Source organism: Ursus maritimus, unplaced genomic scaffold (genome assembly GCF_017311325.1).
Source record: "Ursus maritimus isolate PB19 unplaced genomic scaffold, ASM1731132v1 scaffold_20, whole genome shotgun sequence".
NCBI classification, from domain to species: Eukaryota; Metazoa; Chordata; class Mammalia; order Carnivora; family Ursidae; genus Ursus; species Ursus maritimus.
Genome location: NW_024424453.1, coordinates 26,251,919 through 26,271,049, shown reverse-complemented (window position 1 = coordinate 26,271,049; position 19,131 = coordinate 26,251,919). Strand labels below are relative to the sequence as shown.

The 19,131-nt window shown below is 39.2% G+C and overlaps 1 protein-coding gene across 2 annotated transcripts in view; it reads left to right on the top strand.

Moving 5' to 3' along the window:
• PCCB (propionyl-CoA carboxylase subunit beta) overlaps positions 1-18,648 on the top strand; it is a 103,687-nt gene extending 85,039 nt beyond the window's left edge. For both annotated transcript variants that reach the window (XM_008708275.2, XM_008708262.2), the window contains 6 exons: positions 2,687-2,810; positions 14,876-14,983; positions 15,240-15,340; positions 15,744-15,842; positions 17,204-17,303; positions 18,330-18,648. In XM_008708275.2, the coding sequence (XP_008706497.1) occupies positions 2,687-2,810; positions 14,876-14,983; positions 15,240-15,340; positions 15,744-15,842; positions 17,204-17,303; positions 18,330-18,451 (654 nt within the window). In that variant the 3' untranslated portion in view covers positions 18,452-18,648. The remainder of the gene's footprint in view (positions 1-2,686; positions 2,811-14,875; positions 14,984-15,239; positions 15,341-15,743; positions 15,843-17,203; positions 17,304-18,329) is intronic.
• Positions 18,649-19,131: the final 483 nt, after the last annotated feature.

Below are 19,131 nucleotides of genomic sequence, written 5' to 3'. Positions count from 1 at the left end.
ACTACTGTTGTGTTATTTGCAGTTGCAACATAATGTAAGCAACCCGAATTTAAAATGTAAACTACATGTGGGAGATTAGTTGAGTAGACTTTGGTATATCCACACAATAGAGTACGAGGCAGGAAAAAGAGCGAGCGTGATCTCTGTGAACTGATGGGAAGTGGTTCTTGGGATATATTAAGTGAAGAAACCCGAAGTGCTAAAGCGTATCTGTAGTAGGTTACTTTCCTTCTTAGACGGAAGTGGGAAATACAAAGGTATGCACGTATCTACTCATTTCTGTAATATACACATGAGAGATAAAAAATAAGATTAATGACAGGGTGCATAGAATTAGGGTGGAAGGGATGGGGAATGACATTAAAGTATGTTAATGTTTACATATTAAAAAAAATCAAGACTGAGGGAAAACCTTTAAGATGAAATAAAAACAAATGAACCTGTGTTTCAAACGAATAACTTTTGAACACAGTATTTTGACTATATACCTTTAGTCCAGCAACAAATAGTTGTAAAGAAGTACTGAATTTTAGGTTTTTTGTTTTGTTTTGTTTTCAGTCAGATGGGGTAGCATTTCTGAAACCAGTTTCTCTGTATTTGAGGATTAAATAAGTCCATTTTGAGGATAATGGGAGTCCAGTGTGTACTGTAGGTGAAAGGAGTTCTGAAATAGTAAGGGGCAAATTAGAATGAATCCTGTGGTTGAATTGGACTAGAACTAGAGTTATTAGTATGAACTCAATGTTTTCATACTACTTTTAGAAATAAGTGTGTATGTGTGTGTGTTTGTGTGTATGTATCTATGGATTTTCTAGCTCTGTCCTCTAGGACAGTCTTCCCTGAGCCCTTTGGAGAAATGGCTGATTGTGGGCTCTGGCCAAGAAAAAGTACAAGATGAACCTGAAAGTAAGGTAATTCTAGAATGTAGCGTAGTGCTCAAAGAGTGATGGAGAAACATCAAAGTGCATGGGAACCCTCTTGAATGAGCTCTCACTGGCAAATATGGGGCAATTTAAACATAAAATAATGATGGTAAAGATTACAATCCATATAATAAAACAAGAATTCCTAAGTTCATACTTGTGGATGATGTAAATAAATGGGAAAGACCTTTCTGATAGTAGAATGCCAACTACTAAATGGGGTGAGGGAAATCCTGCCGATAGTTCGGCAGCTGTCACAGCACTAAATTGGGTCAGGCAAGAATCATGAATTGTAAAGCTAGTGGGTGAAAATTTGATGAAAAATAGGATTTTTATATCATTTCTAAGTATTTCCCCACAGTACACTTATTAAAAATGGAAAAATAGTAATTTTACAGGGGAGAAACCTGCATATATCACCACTTTTAATGGCCAAATTCACATTACGTGCTCCTCCCTTTTTTATTTTATTTTATTTTATTTTATTTATTTATTTTTTTAACAGCCAAAACTATCTTTTATTTATTTTTTTAATGATTTTTTATTATATTATGTTAGTCACCATACAGTACATCCCCAGTTTCCGATGTAAGGCTCGATGATTCATTAGTTGTGTATAACACCCAGTGCACCATGCAATACGTGCCCTCCTTACTACCCATCACCGGTCTATCCCATTCCCCCACCCCCCTCCCCTCTGAAGTCCTCAGTTTGTTTCTCATAGTCCATAGTCTCTCATGTTTCACTCCTCCCTTTTTTAAAGTAGGCTCCACGCCAGCATGGAACCTAACACTGGACTTGAACCCACGATCCTGAGATCAAGACCTGAGCTGAAATCAGGAGTCTGACACTAAACTGACTGAGCCACACAGGCGCCCTATTATGTGCCTTTTGATGTGATTTACTGAGACGGTCACTTCTCTGATTCTCTGCCAAAAATGCTTACCCTGAAATTAAATACAAAGAAACATTAAACCCAAATGGAAGGCAGATAACCAAATGACCAATCTGTGGTCTTCAAAGATGTCATGAAGAAAAGGACTGAGGGGGGAAATTAAAGGAGGCTAAGAGACATGACTACTAAAAAGCACCTGGTGCTCTTGGGTTAGATTCTAGAACCAGATTTTTGTTGCTAAAAAGAATGTTATTAAAATAACTGGCAATATTCGAACAAGGTTTTATAATAGTAGTATTAGTTTCCTGATTTTGAGTGCGTGAGAATGTCCTTGTTCTTAGGAGGTACATACGGAGGTACTTAGAGGTAAAGAGACATCATGTCCGTAACTTACTCTCGAATAGTTCAGGGAAAAATTGTGTGTATAGACGTACATATGTAGAGAGAGAAAAATACAGAACTGTAGAGAGGAGAGAAAGATACAGAGAGGGAACGATAAAACGTATGTGGTAAAATGTTAAATGGAGAATCTGGGTGAAGGATATATATATATATATATTTTTTACTGTTCTGGAAATTTTTATGTAAGTTCGAAATGATTTCAAAATAAGGTTAAAAGAGTAAAATAATGCCAAATTCAAACAAAGCTTTTAAAAAGGGTGCACTGGTTTATCCTCCCCAGCAGTGTGCAAGAGGGTTTTCCCCTTCAGCAGGGTGGAGGTGCTGCCATCCCTGCGTCCTTGCAGAACTTGTGGTGGGTGGGGGCTCGCCAGCTCTGTCATTCACAATGTAAATGCCTGGAATTCTGTAATGTAGTTGTATCTGGTTCTTTATCATTTTGAGCTCAGGTGTCAATTTATCCCTGCAGGTTGTTGATGAGCGAGAATTTTTTGAGATCATGCCCAATTATGCCAAGAACATCGTTGTTGGTTTTGCAAGAATGAATGGGAGGACTGTTGGAATTGTTGGCAACCAACCTAAGGTGGCTTCAGGTAGGCGGGAGAAGCTCTCACAAACCTCGAGTGGCAGCTGGGGGCCAGGGCTGCCTGGGCTCACGGTGTCTGTCCCCTGCCTTTTCCTCAGATGAGCCTCCACGGCCAGAGAAGAAACTCCGATAGATGTTGTTGTAAAAGTTCTTTTCTCTCTTAATGTTCATATCTCAAAATGCTTCTTTCATACTTTAATTTTTTAAGTGTTTATAGATAACTTTCTTTTTTTCAAGTTCAGAAGGTCTTCACTTTTTCAGAGGTCTGCTTTCTGTCTCCCCCTAGTTAGATTTAGGTCTCACCCACTTAACTATGAGCTCCATGAGGGCAGGGGTGTCGGTGTCTTCGTCATCCTTTTATCTCCAGTGTCTTTAGTGGTGTCTGGTACACAGTTGGGGGGTCATGAGTTAACAGCATCTTCCCGTGTCTGTGCCCCACAGCCTTCTGGTGATACGGCTAGAGCTGATCTATGGCCAGCCAGGTCAGGGGGACTCGTCCGTGGCTGTGCTCTGGGTACAGTTGGAAGTGTGGCATGGGGATTGTAGACACTGCCTTTCTCCTATTTCCTTCTTAGGTTTGTTTTGAATTCTTGTGTGGGAGAAATATGCGCTCCCTTATTTTCCCAGCTTCATCTTTTATTTCTGTCGTGGCGATTTTACCTTGTCTTTAGAAAAAAGTGTATTTTTTTTTACAATATTTTTTATCATGGTAAAAAAAAATATATGTGTGCGTGTGTATATACATTTATGTATGTAAATAACATAAACTTTGCCGTTTTAACCATTTTTAAGGGTATAATGTAGTGGCATTAATTATGTTCACACTGTTTGCAGTCATTACCACTATCTTCCAGAAATTTTTCAAGTAGAAGAAGACTGCCTTTCCACCTTACCCCCAGACCTTGATAATCTAAATCTGCTCTCTATGAATTTACCTATTCTAGATATCCCATGTAAATGGAATCATGTAGTAGTTGTCTTTTTGTGTCTAATTTATTTTACTTAGCGTAATACTTTCAAAGTTCATCAGTGAGGTAGCATGTATCAGAACTCTATTTTAACTTTTCATGGCTAAGTAATATTCCATTGTAGGTATATACCAGTTTTGTTTAATCATTCATTTGTGATGGACACTTTGGGTTGTTTCCATCTTTTAGCTGTTGTCGATAACGCTGCAATAAACAGTGGTATGCAAGGCATCTGTTTGAATCCTTGTTTTCAGTTCGTTTGGGTATACACCTAGGAGTGGAATTATTGAGTCATATGGTAATTTTATGTTTACTTTGAGGAAACACCATCACTAGCAATGCACAGGGTTCCAGTTATGTGACACTGTCTCCAGCACTTGTTATTTTCTGGTATGTTTTGATAATAGCTATCTTAATGGGCATGAAATATTATCTCATTGTGGTTTTCATTCAAATTTCCCTAGTGATTAGTGATTTTGAGCATCTTTTCACATGCTTATTGACCATTTGTATTGTCTTCTTTGGAGAAATATCTATTAGATTCCTTTGTGCATTTTTAATTACTTGTTTTTTGTTGTTGAGCTGTAGGAATGCTTTATATTTTGGATATTAAACCCTTATCAGCTATATGATTTACAAATATTTCCTCCCATTTTGTAGGTTGTCTTTTCACTTTCTTGATAATGTCATTTGGTGCACAAAAATTTTAAAATTAGATGAAGTCCAATATCTCTTTGTTGTTGCTTGTGCTTGGCAGAGTACCTGTTGACAAGTCCAATGTCATGAAGCTTTCTCCCTATGTTTTCTTTTAGGAATTTTATGCTTTTAGCTTTTACATTTAGGTTTGATCAATTTTGAGTAAATTTTTACATATTATATGAGTTGAGGGTCCAGCTTTATTCTTTTGCACATAGAAATCCAGTTATCCCAACACCCATTTGTTGAATAGATTGTTCTCTCCTTATTGAATAACTTGGTATCCTTGTCAAAAATCAATTGGCTGTAGATGTATGGGTTTTTTTCCTGGACTCTTAGGTTTATCCACATGCTGGTTTTCTTTTTCTTTTTTCTTTTCTTTTCTTTTCTCTTTTCTTTTCTTTTTTTTTAAAGATTTTATTTATTTATTTGACAGAGAGAGAGACAGCCAGCGAGAGAGGGAACACAAGCAGGGGGAGTGGGAGAGGAAGAAGCAGGCTCCCAGTGGAGGAGCCCGATGTGGGGCTCAATCCCACAACGCCGGGATCACGCCCTGAGCCGAAGGCAGACACTTAACGACTGCGCCACCCAAGCGCCCCTCCACATGCTGGTTTTTATTACTGTAGTTTTGTGTAGTAAGTTTTAATATTGGGAAGTGTGAGTCTTCTTATGTTCTTTTTAAAGATTGGTTTGGCTTTTGGGGGTCCATGCAGTTCCATATGAATTTGAGGATTGGCTTTTCCAATCTGCAAAAAAGGATGTTGGAATTTTGATAGAGAGAGATTGCATTGAATGTGCAGATCACTTTAGGTAGTATTAACATCTTGACAATGTTTCAATCTGTGAGCATAGAGTATCTTTCCATTTATTTTGGTCTTTTATTTCTTTCAGTAATGTTTTGTAGTTTCTTTCTTTTTTTTTTTTTTTAAAGATTTTATTTATTTATTTGACAGAGATAAAGACAGCCAGCGAGAGAGGGAACACAAGCAGGGGGAGTGGGAGAGGAAGAAGCAGGCTCATAGTGGAGGAGCCTGACGTGGGGCTCGATCCCGTAACGCCGGGATCACGCCCTGAGCCGAAGGCAGACGCTCAACCGCTGTGCCACCCAGGCGCCCCTGTTTTGTAGTTTCTAGTGTACGAGGCTTTCACCTTTTGGTTAAATTTATTCTTATGTGTTTTATTCTTTTAGATACTATTATGAATGGAATTACTTTCTCAATTTCCTTTTTGGATTGTTCATTATTAGTATATAGAAAGACAACTACACAACTGATTTTTGTTTGTTGATCGTGCAAACTGCAACTTTGCAGAGTTTATTAGCTTTCCTAGCCTTCCTGTGGATTCTCTGGGATATTATGTAGGATCATATTTTTTGCCAAAAAGATATTTTTAGTTTTTTCTCTCCAATTTGGGTACCTTTTATTATTATTTTTTTTCTTGTCTAGTTGCTCTGGCTAAAATATTCAGCACACTGTTGAATAGAATTGGTGAAAGCAGGCATCCTTATTTTCTTCCCGATCTTAGGGGGAGAACTTTGTCTTTCACCATTGAATATATTAGCTATGGGTTTTTCAAATATGCCTTTCATCGTGGTGAGAAAATTTCCTTCTATTCCCAGTTTTCTGAGTTGTTTTTTTAATCTTGAAAGGTTGATAGATTTTGTCAAATCCCTTTTCTGCAGTATTTGAAATGGTCATGTAGTTTTTGTCCTTCATTCTATTAATGTGGTGTATTATATTGATTGATATTTTGTATGTTGAACCACTTCTGCATTACTGGAGTATATCTGACTTGGTCATGGTATATAATCCTTTTTTTTAAAATAAATTTTATTTTTTGGAGCTCTTTTAATTTCACAGCAAAATTAAGTGAAAATTAGAGTTCCCATATATACTGTGCTATCACACATGCACAGCTTACTTCACTATCAACATCCTGAACCAGAGTGGTACATGTGTTACAACCGATGAATGTACACTGACAGGCCAGGAGTTTCTGTCGTTCTACGTCTTCACCAGGATTTGGTCTTACCAGCCAGGGTTCTGGATTTTGGCCATCTTCATAGATGTGCAGTGGTATCTCATTTTAATTCGCATTTCCCTGAGGACATGATGCGGAGCATCTTATCATGTGCTTATTTGCCATTTCTATGTTTTTGTTTCCTTCGTGAGGTGTCTGTTCAGATCTTTAGTGCCACCCCCCCTTTTATCTTTAGCTCATTTTTAAATCTGTTTTCTTATTGTTGAGTTTTAAGAGCTCTTTTTATATGTTAGGTAGCAGTTCCTTTACCATGTGTATATTTTGCAAATATTTTCTCCTAGACTGTGGTTATCTTCCCATTTCTCTGGAGCAGAAGTTTTTAATTATAATGAGGTTAGCTTATCAATTTTTTTTCATAGATCCTGCCTTTGGTAGTGTATCTAGAAAGATACCACCAAACCCAAGGTTATTTGTTTTTCTCCTATGTTATCTTCTAGGCTTTTTAAAGTTTTGTGTTTTACATTCAGGTCTCTGGATCCATTTTGAGTTAATTTTCATGAAAAGTGTAAGGTCTGTGTCTAATTTTTTTGCTTGCGGACATCCAGTTGTTCTAGCACTATTTGTTGAAAAGATGATCTTTCTTCCATTGTATTGCCTTTGTTATTTTATTTATTTATTTATTTATTTATTTATTTATTTATTTATTGCCAAAGGCCAGTTGATTGTATTTATGTGGGTCTATTTCTGGTTTCTCTGTTCTGTTCCATTGATCTATTTGTTTATTCTTTCACCAGTACCACACATCTTGATTACTGTAGCTTTTTAGTAAGTCTTGCAGTTAGGTTTAAATCCTTCAGTTTTATTTTGTTCTTCAGTATTGTGTTGGCTGTTCTGGGGTTTTTGCCCCTCAATATACTCTTTAGAATTAGTCTGTCAACATCCACAAAATAACTTGTTGGGATTTTGATTGGAATTGGGATTGTGTTAAATCTAGAGATCAATTGGAAATACCTGGCCTCTTGACGATATTGAGTCTGCCTATCCATAAACATGGAATATGTCTCCATTTATTTAATTCTTCCATTTTGTTCATCAGAGTTGTGTAGTTTTCCTCATATAGATCTTATAATGTGTTTCGTTAGATTTATGCCTATGTATTTCTTTTTTGGGTAGTGGGTACTTATGTAAATGGTATTGTGTTCTTAGTTTCAAATTCACTACTGGTATATAGGAAAGTGATTAACTTTTGTATATTAGCTTTGGGTTTTTTTTTTTTTTTTAAAGATTTTGTTTATTTATTTGACAGAGATAGAGACAGCCAGTGAGAGAGGGAACACAAGCAGGGGGATTGGGAGAGGAAGAAGCAGGCTCCCAGCGGAGGAGCCTGATGTGGGGCTCGATCCCAGAACGCCGGGATCACGCCCTGAGCCGAAGGCAGACGCTTAACCACTGTGCCACCCAGGCGCCCCTGTATATTAGCTTTGTATCCCGCAGCCTTGTTATAATTGCTTATTAGTTTCAGAAGTGTTTTTGCCAATTCTTTGGGATTTTCTACATAGATTATTATGTTATCTGTGAACAAAGACAGTTTGATTTCTTCCTTCCCAGTCTGTGTACCTTTTGTATATTTCTTGTTTTATTGAATTAGCTAGGACTTGCAGTACACTTTTGAAAAGTAGTGGTGAGAGGTGACATTTTTGCCTTGTACCTGATCTTAATGGGAAAGCTTCTAGTTTTTCACCATTATGTATGATGTTAGCTGTAGATTTTTTGTTAGATGTTCTTTATCAAGTTGAGAAGTTGCCCTTGTATTCCTAGTTTACAGAGGGTTGTTGTTGTTTTTTTAAATCATGAGTGAGTGTTAGATTTTGTGAATACTTTTTCTGTGTCTACTGATATGTTCATGTGATTTTTCTTCTTTAGCTTATTGATGCAATGGATTACATGAATTGATTTTCAAATGTTGAACCTGCCTGCCTGTGATAAATCCCACATGGAAGTGCTATATAATTATTTTTATAACATTGCTGGATTTGATTTGGTAATATTTTGTTGAGGATTCTTACGTCTATGGTCATGAGAGACATTGGTCTGTAGTTTTCTTGTAATGTCTTTGTCTGGTTTTGGTAATAGTGTAATGCTGGCCTCATAGAATGAATTAGGAAGTATTCCCTCTGATTCTGTCTTCTGGGAGAGATTGTAGAGAATTGGTATAATTTCTTAAATGTTTTGTAGAATTCACCAGTAAAAGTTTCTGGGATGCATTTGTTTTTTAAATCACATAAGAAGTAAAAAAATGGTATTACATAATCAAAAATACAATATTGGCTTCTACATTTCCCCATGTAGTTACCTTTACTAGAGATCTTTATTTCTTCATACAGTTGTGTTTTACTATCTAGTATTTTTTTCATTTCAACCTGAAGGATTCCTGTTAACATTTTTTGTAGGGCAGCCCTAGTGGTAATGAACTCTTCAACTTTGATCTTGGAATGTCTTAATTTTTCCCTCACTTTTCAAGGACTGTTTGCCAAACATGGAGTTCTTGGTTGACAGTTTTATTCTTTCAGTGCTCTAAGTGATCCCATTGTCCCTTGGCTTCCATGGTTTTTCTACTCAGAAATCAATTGGTGATCTTACTGAGGATCTCTTGTATATGGTGAGTCACTTCTGTCTTGCTACTTTCAAGACTCTTTCTTTATCTTTTAGTAATTTGATGATAATGTGGCTCAGTGGGGGGTCTGTTTGTGTTTATCCTACTTAGTTTCTTGGATTTGTCACTTCATGTCTTACATCAAATTTGGGAAGTTTTTGGACATTATTTCTTCAAATAATCTCTGTCCTTTTTTTCTCTTTCTCCTCCCTCTGGTATTGCCTTGCTGCATATGTTGGTTCAAATGATGGTATTTCACAGGTCTCTTAGTTTCTATTCACTTCATTTTTTCTTTTTGCTTAGACTGGATAATTTAAATTATCTTCAGGTTTCCTGATCCTTTCTTCTGTTTTCTCAGATCTGTTATTGAACCCCTGTAGTGAATTTTTTTTATTTCAGTTATAGTAGTTTTCAGCCCCAGAATTTGTTTGATTCCTTTTTATGATTTCTTTCTTTTTGATATTATATTCTCATTTTGTTCATACATTGTTTTCCTGATTTTTAAATTTCTTTGTTCATATTTTCTTTATCTCTTTGACCATATTTAAGACAGTTAAAGTCTTTGTCTAGGGGCATCTGGGTAGCTTAGTTGGTTAGGCGTCTGCCTTTTGCTCAGGTCATGATCCCGGGGTCCCTGCTCTGTGGGGAGCCTGCTTTTCCCGCTCCTTCTGCCCCCCCAACTTGTGCTCTCGTGTGTTCTGTTTCTCTTTCTCTCAAATAAATAAAATCTTTAAAAAAAAAAAAGTGTTGGGGTGCCTGGGTGGCTCAGTTGGTTAAGTCTTGAGAATTTCTTCGGCTTAGGTGATGATCCCAGGGTCCTGGGATTGAGCCCTGCATCAGGCTCCCTGCTCCCCAGGGAGCCTGCTTCTCCCTCTCCCTCTGCTTGCCACTCCCCCTGCTTGTGTGCGCGCTCTCTCTCTCTGTCAAATAAATAAATACATTTTAAACAAACAAAAAAGTCTTTAGTAAGTTCAGTGTCTGGGCTTCTTCAGGGACAGATTCTGTCAATTTATTTTGTTCATTTGAGTGGCTGTTTTCCTGTTTCTTTGTAAGCCTTGTTTTTTTTTTTTGTTGGAAAACTAGACATTTGAGTATTATAATGTAGTAACTCTGGAAATCATATTTTCCTTTTCTAGGTTTTGTTGTTGATCATTGAATGTGTAATAGTCCATTTGTGTAGTGACTTTTCCTGATTATATTTGCAGACTGTATTCCTTGCTGTATGTGGTCACTGAAGTTTCTTTTCCTTAGCTTGTATCCAACTGGCGTTTTGACAGAAATAGCCTTGAACACCAGGTGCTAAAACAGACAAACAAGAAAATACCTCTCCTAGTCTTTGAGAATTGGCTGTATGCTGGGGCTGTCCTTCAACACTTAGCCAGACTTAAACTGAACTTAGGGATCAGCCCAAGGTTAACCATTAAGGTCTTCTTAGGTTATTGGTTTTGTAATGTGTTTTCATTTTCATTCATCTTAATATATTTTCTAATTTTCTTTTGTCAGGTCTTTTCTGAGCATGCATCTGGTTCTAGGCATATCTGTGTCTTTCTGAAGTCCCCTGTATACACAGGTGTTCTTGAGTGTCCTGATTTCCCAAAGAAATTCTCTGTTGTTGTTTTTTTTCCCCCTCCTAGGCCTTAGGTGATCTGAAGAATAATCTTTTGACCCAGATATCTGCAGGTTGTTCCTTTGTTTTTGAGCAATGTCAGCCACTTTTCTGGCCTGGGTGAGTTCCAAGTTAGGTGAAACAGAGATGAAAGTCAGTCTTTCAGACAAGTTAGAACAGACCTATGTGATAATTTGTGACTGAGGTCTTCTTTCTTCCCTTTAGAACTAGGGAGAGTGTGGGGCAAGTATAATTAAGAATGCCAACAAGGCTTTCCTACTATTTTTAAGTTGCCTTTTTCTTTTTTTCTTTCTTCTCTTTTCTTTTTTTAAGTAGGCACCACGCCCATCATGGGGCTCGAACTCAGGACCCTGAGATCAGGAGTCTGATGCTCTACTGCCTGAGCACCCCAGGCACCCCTTAAGTTGCCTTTTTCTTGATTTGACTTTCTTTTGGTTGTTGTAAACTTTCACTTATTCCAGAGTTTCTGCCTGTTTTGTTATGTTTCTGTTGGAGGAAAGGAGCTTGGAGCTACCCACTCCACCATTTTGTTGTTTAGAAAAAGTTTTTAAAGTCAGGAATTCACACGTATTGAAAATTACATTTTGTTCCTCCAATAAGTTCATAACTGTTCATACGTTCCTTTCGTTTCTCCTTTTAGCTGTGTCGTTCCCTGGCATGGACCTCATATGTTTTCTTATGTCTGCTTTAAGATCTTTCTCATCCCGTGACTACCTAGGCAGGTACAGTTTGACTTTCATAGGCTCACTTTTTAAGAAAGTGCTTTGCTTGTCCTGGAAATTTCTCTGTAAATAGCCAGGATGTCTATCGCAGGGGCCCTCCCCAGCTCTGGCTGGAGCCTGAACACTTGATTCCATTGTGGTTCCTTGACTTCTCTTTTTCTAGGCTTAAAAATTCTTTGTGATGTTTATGGAGTGGCAAGATGTGGAAGTTCAGTAGGTTACTGCTTTTTTGAAGAAAACTTGTTTTATTGACTTATTCATTCCCTGTTACTAGAAGGCATCTTCAGAGGCTCAGTTAGGGAGCTTTGTTTTGGTTCTCATTTTTTTCTTGTAGGAATTAGCCATGGTTCCTTGGCACTGTTTGGGTGCCAGGCTCTCTGTATGGCCCGGGTACTAGGCCTAAGATGCTAAGACCGGGCCTCTGGACATGGAGCCCGTGTAGCTCAGGGCTACAGGTTTTCCATTTGTGTTCATTTCCCCAATGATTACATCTTGTTTGGGCTGTCAGTGCTCATCGTTCTTTTCAGTTTGATTTTGAGTATAGCCTCTGGGTGCTTTTTGCAGTTTCTTAATTTAGAATTTTTTTTTTTTTTCCTGGGACTTATCACTCAGATTCTTTATTTCAGATCATTAACATAGATTTTTGAATAGAGGGGAAGGAAGGGAGATTTAAAACATTTTTCTTTTATCGAGTTATAATTTACACACAATAAAATATACAGCTTTCAAATGCTCATTTTGATAGGTCTTGACAGTTTGACAATTGTACACGACCTTGTTATCACCATCCAAAACAAGATGTAGAACATTTCTGTCATCTCAGAAAATGCATTTAGCAAGAGGGAAGTTTTGCCTATTTTTTCTTTTCTTTGTTGTTTTTGTTTTCTTTGTTGTTTCTTTTTCATAATTTCTAGCATTCTTTATATATTTTGGACATGAGTCCTTTGTCAGATATGTGTTTTGCAAATATTTTTTTGATTAGTGACTTATTTATTCAATAAATTAATGGTGTCTTTTGACTCACATTATTTTAAACATCTGATGAAGCCCCATTTATGAATGTTTTTTCTTTATGATTAGAGCTTTTGTGTCCAAGAAATCTTTGCCTACTACAAGGTTGCAAAGATAGTCTTGTATTATTACCTAGTTTTGTAAATCTGGGTTTTATATTAAGGTCTGTGATCTATTTTGAATTGATTTTTCTATATAGTTTATAGAGTGAAACAGTCTAATTTCATGTTTGTGTGTGTGTGTGTGTGTTTGTTTTTTAAATACAGATAATTGTTTCATCATTTGTTAAGAGACTTCCTTCCTTTTAAATTGTTTTGGTGCCTGGTCTAAAGTCAGTTGTGTGGTTCTATTTCTTCACAGTCTATCCTGTTTCGTTGTCATTTTGTCTACCTTTTTGCCTGTGCCTTATTGCTCTGATTATTGCAGCTTTTAGTTCTCAGTGGTTCTCAACTTGGGGCACTATCAGGATCCTGGGGGCATCTTACAATGTTGGAAACATTTTTGGCTGTCATAGGTGTGGATTCTGAGGGGAGTGGGTGCTACTGGCATCTAGTGGGTGGAGGCCAGAGGTGCTGCTCGACATCCTATACACACAAGACAAACCCCGACAACAAAGAATTATCCAGTCCAAAATGTTGATAGTGCTGAGGTTGAGAAACTGTGCTTTGTAAGTAAGTCTTAAAGAGTCAACTAGTGTAAGTCTTCCAATTAAAAAAAAAAATGTTTTAACTATTCTGTCTTCTTTGTATTACCGTATGAATTTTAGAATCTGCTTATCAATTTCTATAAGAGAATGCCTATGATTTTGATAGTAATTGCTTGAAAATATAGGTCTGTTCAGTATGCTAGCTTAGTAAACTTTAAATCTAAGAAAATTAAATAGTATATAGTAATATTTAGTAGTATGTAATTAATTTATTGTAACTATTATAACATTTTATTTTTAGTCATTTATTTTATCTAATTATATCACACTATTTTATAATATATAGTATATATTAATATCAATTAATCATTAGTAATATTTAATAGTATGTAATTAAAATGGAATACAATTAGAAAACCAAGTTTCTTGGTTGTTGTAGCTGTATTTCAAGTGCCTAATAGCTTTAGTGGCTACCTATGTCGAATAGTACAGTCAGGAAATATTCACAGAAAGTTATTTTGGCCAGCACTGGTATAGATCACTTTGGGAATTTATCCATTCTTTTGATCCATGAGTGTAGAAGGTTTTTTTGTTTGTTTTTTGTAGATACTCTATCAGATTATGAAAATTCCACTGTACTCCTAGGTTACTGCTAGTTTTGTTTTATTTGTTTTTTTTAAGATTTATGTATTTATTTTAGAGAGACATAGTGTGTGTGTGAGCAGGGGGAGGGGCAGAGGGAGAGGAAGAGAGAGAATCTCAAGCAAACTCTGTGCTCAGACTCATCTCAACACCAGGCTTGATCTCATCACCCCGGAGGTCATGACCTCAGCTGAAACCAAGAGTCAGATGCTTAATCAACTGAACCACCCCAGTGCCCCACTGCTAGTTTTGAGTTACGATTGAATACTGAATGTTGTCAGATCTTTCTTTATATCTTTTGAGAAGACTATATGATTTTTGTCCTCTATTTAGTATAATTTCATTGGTTTTCACATGTTAGATCAACCTTGACTTCTTGGGATAAACCTCATTTGGTCAGGATGCATTCGTGTTTTTATATATTGCTGGATTTGATTGGTAATATCAGGAATTTTTGCATCTATGTTCATGAGGGATTTTGGTCGGTGTTCTTCTCTTAAGATGTCCTTGTCTTGTTTTGGCATCAGGGTAATGTGGCTCCATACAGTATGTTGGGAACTATTCTAGGAGAGGAGGTACACTAGTAACTGAGCTCTTACTCTGTGCCACTTGACAGATACCATCCCCTTTAATCCTTACAACTTTGGTGGGAGGTAGTAACATCCCAACTTTGCAGGTGAGGAATCTCAGGCTCAGAAAGGTAAAGTAAATTCCCAAGGCCCATAGGTATAACTGGTGAAGGCAGATCTGATTCCAAGCTACAGGGAGTCTCTAAGAGCAGCCCTTGAACGATACCTCCCACTACTGGTTCCATGGGGGCAAGTCAGGCTGTAGCTCAGGTGGCAGCAGTCCTTCAGCTTATGAGGCAGAGTCTCGCTGCTTGCAATAGGCTGTGCTCCCAGCAAGAGAGCCTGTGCCCTCAGAGCTGAGGCCACTCCTGAACCCTCTTTGGCAAGTGTCAGGTGTGTTCTCCTGGAGTGTTAAGGGTTCCCCTTTACATTCCCTGATGAGGAAACTTTGATGCCTCCATAAAAATCAGGTCTGGATGGTTGCTGAGGGCACATTCCCATATGGGTAGAACTGGAAATTGCCCAGAAGCTCAGCATGGATAATCTCTCTCATTCTAGGATGTTTGGATATTAATTCATCCGTGAAAGGGGCTCGTTTTGTCCGATTCTGTGATGCGTTCAATATTCCACTCATCACTTTCGTTGATGTCCCTGGCTTTCTGCCTGGTAAGTCATTGACAGAAGTGGGGGCTAGTAGAGGTGGTTTTGCCCAGTAAGGCACCCACTTTATTTGGAGGTTTTCTTGCAAAATTCTCTAAGGATTTGTGACATCTCTGTATTCTAGGTGTCTGGAAGATGGGGCTATGGGGTGGGGGTGGCTCTCTCCTAGCCCTTTGGGGAGCAGGGGAAGTCCTCATAGCTGAGAGTGGCAGTCAAACCTTGTGAGGACTTTTGTATCTAGTAACTCTTCCTTGTGACCTAGGCACAGCACAGGAATACGGGGGCATCATCCGGCATGGTGCCAAGCTTCTCTACGCATTTGCTGAGGCAACTGTACCCAAAGTCACAGTCATCACCAGGAAGGTGAGGAACTTGTATCGGAGGCTGCAAGCCCACTCCTAGTAGCATGGCCATGTTTGGAGGGCTGGAAGAGGAGTACACCTTGCTTACCCTTAAAAAGATCTTTTGAGGGCAGCATTTTTATAGCCCTGTGGACACACCCAGCAGATGTGGCAGTGGTCATGTCTGGGAACTGAAAGCATCAGTAAGAAAAAGCCAGGAAAGACAGTGAACATTAACTGTGAAAGGCCTCTGGGTTGTGTCCAGGTATTCTCTGCTCTGGCTTCCCAGCCTCAGAGACATTGGGCCTTCAGTAGCCCAGGAGGGCTCTTCTTTTTGTCCTCATTTCACTTGGCTTCCTGGGATGTTTCAGGGACATGATCTGTTTGATTCAGGCTCTAACGTTTAGCATTTGTGTCTGTTCTAGGCGTATGGTGGTGCCTATGATGTCATGAGCTCCAAGCATCTTTGTGGTGACATCAACTATGCCTGGCCTACAGCAGAGATTGCCGTCATGGGAGCAAAGGTGAGGGCCTCTAGCTTTCCCTTTGCCTGGGTCCAGGTACTGCACTCTCCCTGTAGGAGCTCATAGGTGGGAAATGTTGGAGAGAGCCTAGAACTCCTCGGATGGGCCAGGATTCTAGGGAGTTGGGGCCTAGGCCTTGGAAAGTCTCCCATCTTGAGCCCCAGGGCCAGCTCTGGCTGTTGTCCTGAGCTCTCACTTGAGGCACATGCTGGTATCATCGTGCTTGGGGTGGGAGGGCCTGAGGGGGTTTTGAGATTATCAGTAAAGGGGAAAGGGTTGAGTCGAACGAGCTAGCTTTTGGGAGGATTGGACATTCCCTGTAACTCCATCTCATTTCTTTGGAGGGGGTGCCCTAGAGCCATTCTTTTTAGTCATAGAAACTGAACTGTAGTTCTGACCCCTGGTGACTCTGGGCAAGGTATAGCAGTGCCCCCCTTATCCATAGGGGGTGCACTCCAACACCCCCAGTAAAGGCCTGAAACCAGGATAATATGGAACACTATATATGCTGTTTTTTCATGTACATACTTATGTACTTATGATAAAGTTTAATTTATAAACTAGGCATAGTAAGAAATTAACAATAGAACAGAATGATTATAACAATATACTGTAATAAACGTGTGAATATGGTCTCTCAAAATCTCTTGTACTCACTCTTCTTGTGATGTGAGACGATAAGATGGAGTGAGGTGAAGAACATAGGCACCGATGTCAGGAGGTTCATCTGTCTTCTTCTAGAGTGGGCTTGATCCTGGGTAACTGAAACTGCAGAGTGGGGACTACTGTACTTCCTGTTGCTTAGCCTGGTCCCCACTCCTTTCCTGCTTTCAAACAGCTACTGGGATTGTACCAGATAACTCCCTTGACTCTCCCCATAGCTGACTTTTAGGGGTTCTGAGGTCAGGGCTAATCTTTTAGTCCTCTAAGCTTCTACATTTGCAGTTCAGTCTGTCTGCCTGTGGCCACTGAACTGTGTACTCAGGATAAGAAAAAAGGAGAACAGCATTTTACTTCCCTTGATGCAGGAGACCATGGATCTAATGGTGGAAAACAGGACAAACATCTTGGCCTCAAAGAAGGATAGATGCAAGTGGATGGAGTAGGATGGAATTTGGGGACGCAAGCTCCTGGCTTTGCTGGGGCTGCCTGTGATCGGGGCCACAGCTGAACGCCCCATCACGTAGCCCCTGGAATCATGATGGTTGACTCCAACAGTGCATACGTCTTTGCCCTGGCACTTCTCTCCAGGGCACTTCGATTTACCATGAAGTTCACAACCACACACTGTGATAGTGAGTTGAGGGAGGTCTACCCAGGTTGGGACTGCCAATTAAGTTCATTAACTACTCTCATGACAGGGTGCTGTGGAGATCATCTTCAAAGGGCACGAGAATGTGGAAGCTGCTCGGGCAGAGTATATCGAGAAGTTTGCCAACCCCTTTCCTGCTGCAGTGAGAGGTGGGAACTGTGGTGGGGAGGGCAGTGTTGGTCATTTGCTGGGTCACTTGCTCATTCTTTTACTCCACAAAGTCTCATATAACTGCCCTTTGCCCTTACAGTTGAATATGGAGATGAGTGAGGGGTGGGATTGTCCCTGGGCAGTCGTCACTTAAGGACGGTCTATACGCTGCTTTGGTAACCAGGATCAAAACAACATTGCTGAAATGGCTGAATTTCTTACAGTGTTGTTCCAGTTACCTAAGTACTGTGTAAAAACCCACTCTAAAACAGAGTGGCTTAAACAATTAACTTTTTTTTTTTTTTTTCCTTTTTCCTCATGTTTCTGAGGTTCATCAGTTTGGTCTGGGCTCAGGTAGATGGGTCTTCTGCTGGTCTTGCCTGGGATCAGTCATGCAAAGATCGTGAATTGGTAGTTCAGGGTTGGATCGTCCAAGATGGCTTCACTTACGTGGCTGGTGTTGGCTGTCTGCTAGACTCTCTGCACATGGTTTCTTATTCTTAAGGAGGCTGCTCTGTACTTGGTGGTGTCCTGAGGGCAGCAAGAAGGTGGGAGGGGAGGCTGCAAGGCACCTTGAGACCTATGTTTGGAAATTGCACAGTGTCACTTTTGCCACATTCTGTTGGCCAAAGCAAGTCACAAGGCCACGTGAGGAAACGGAATCCTTGATGGGAGGAGTGGTGAAATCACCTAGCAGAGGGACTTATGTTACAGGGATAGGAGGAAGTGTAGTGATTTTTGAAAATACAAATGTATTTTCTTAATTTTTATTTCCTGTTGACTTCATTTTGGCAGGAAGGGGATCAGATTTCCTTTTCTTGCCACGTGCAAAAGTTGGGGCCCTGCCAGAGGAACAGGGCTGCTCTCAGAATGCAGGGGAAGGTTCACAGGGCTCATGCCCTCTTATAGTAACTTGGGTCCTGCTCACAGTCGGCCCCAGAGATGGTGCCCAGGCTGAACACAGATTGGGGGGTGGCGTTATCTGGGGATGCAGGTGATCTGCTTCCTTTTCTGTGCTTCACCAGGATTTGTGGATGACATCATCCAGCCTTCTTCTACACGAGCCCGAATCTGCTGTGACCTGGATGTCTTGGCCAGCAAGAAGGTACAGCGCCCTTGGAGGAAACATGCAAATATTCCATTGTAAACGAATCAAAGGATAGTAAACCAGGAGCCAATTACTGCCTGGCCATTCATACCCATCCCTGCCTTTGGCAATCATGATACCCGGAAATCTAAATACCAGTAATTACTTGAAATGGCTGTTTATTAATTTCTAGGAAGATTTCATTTATGCCTTACTGTAAAATTATTTGCTTTATTAAAAATTGGTTTTAACTGGTATTTTTTGAGCAAATCTCATTTTTTTATGGTAGAAATCTGAAAAATCAAGGAAACAGTATTGTCACTTAGAGCTGACCTTTGATACCTCTGTGTATTTTTTTTCCTTGTTCCCCAGAATTTTTTTCTCTGTAGGTGAGATAAGCAGCTTTTAGGGCAAAGTACTTACCTGCTTAGGCTTACTTTTAAATAATATTTAATAATGTGCCCTTAATTCTTCTAGGAATTGTTGAGGATTAAATGATATGTGTGCGATTGTATCTTGCAAAACAGATGCTCAGTACGCTGTAGGACTCTGTATCAGGTGCTTTTCAGAAATACGTTCTCAATTTTAAACTTTAGTTTGGAAATTTTCAAATCTATAGAAACGTTGCAAGAGTGGTATTTGTATACCTTTCACCTAGATTATCCAGTTAATTTTCTACATTTGGTACATCTCTTCCATAAATATGTAATTATTACTTATTATTTTTATTGACCCATTTG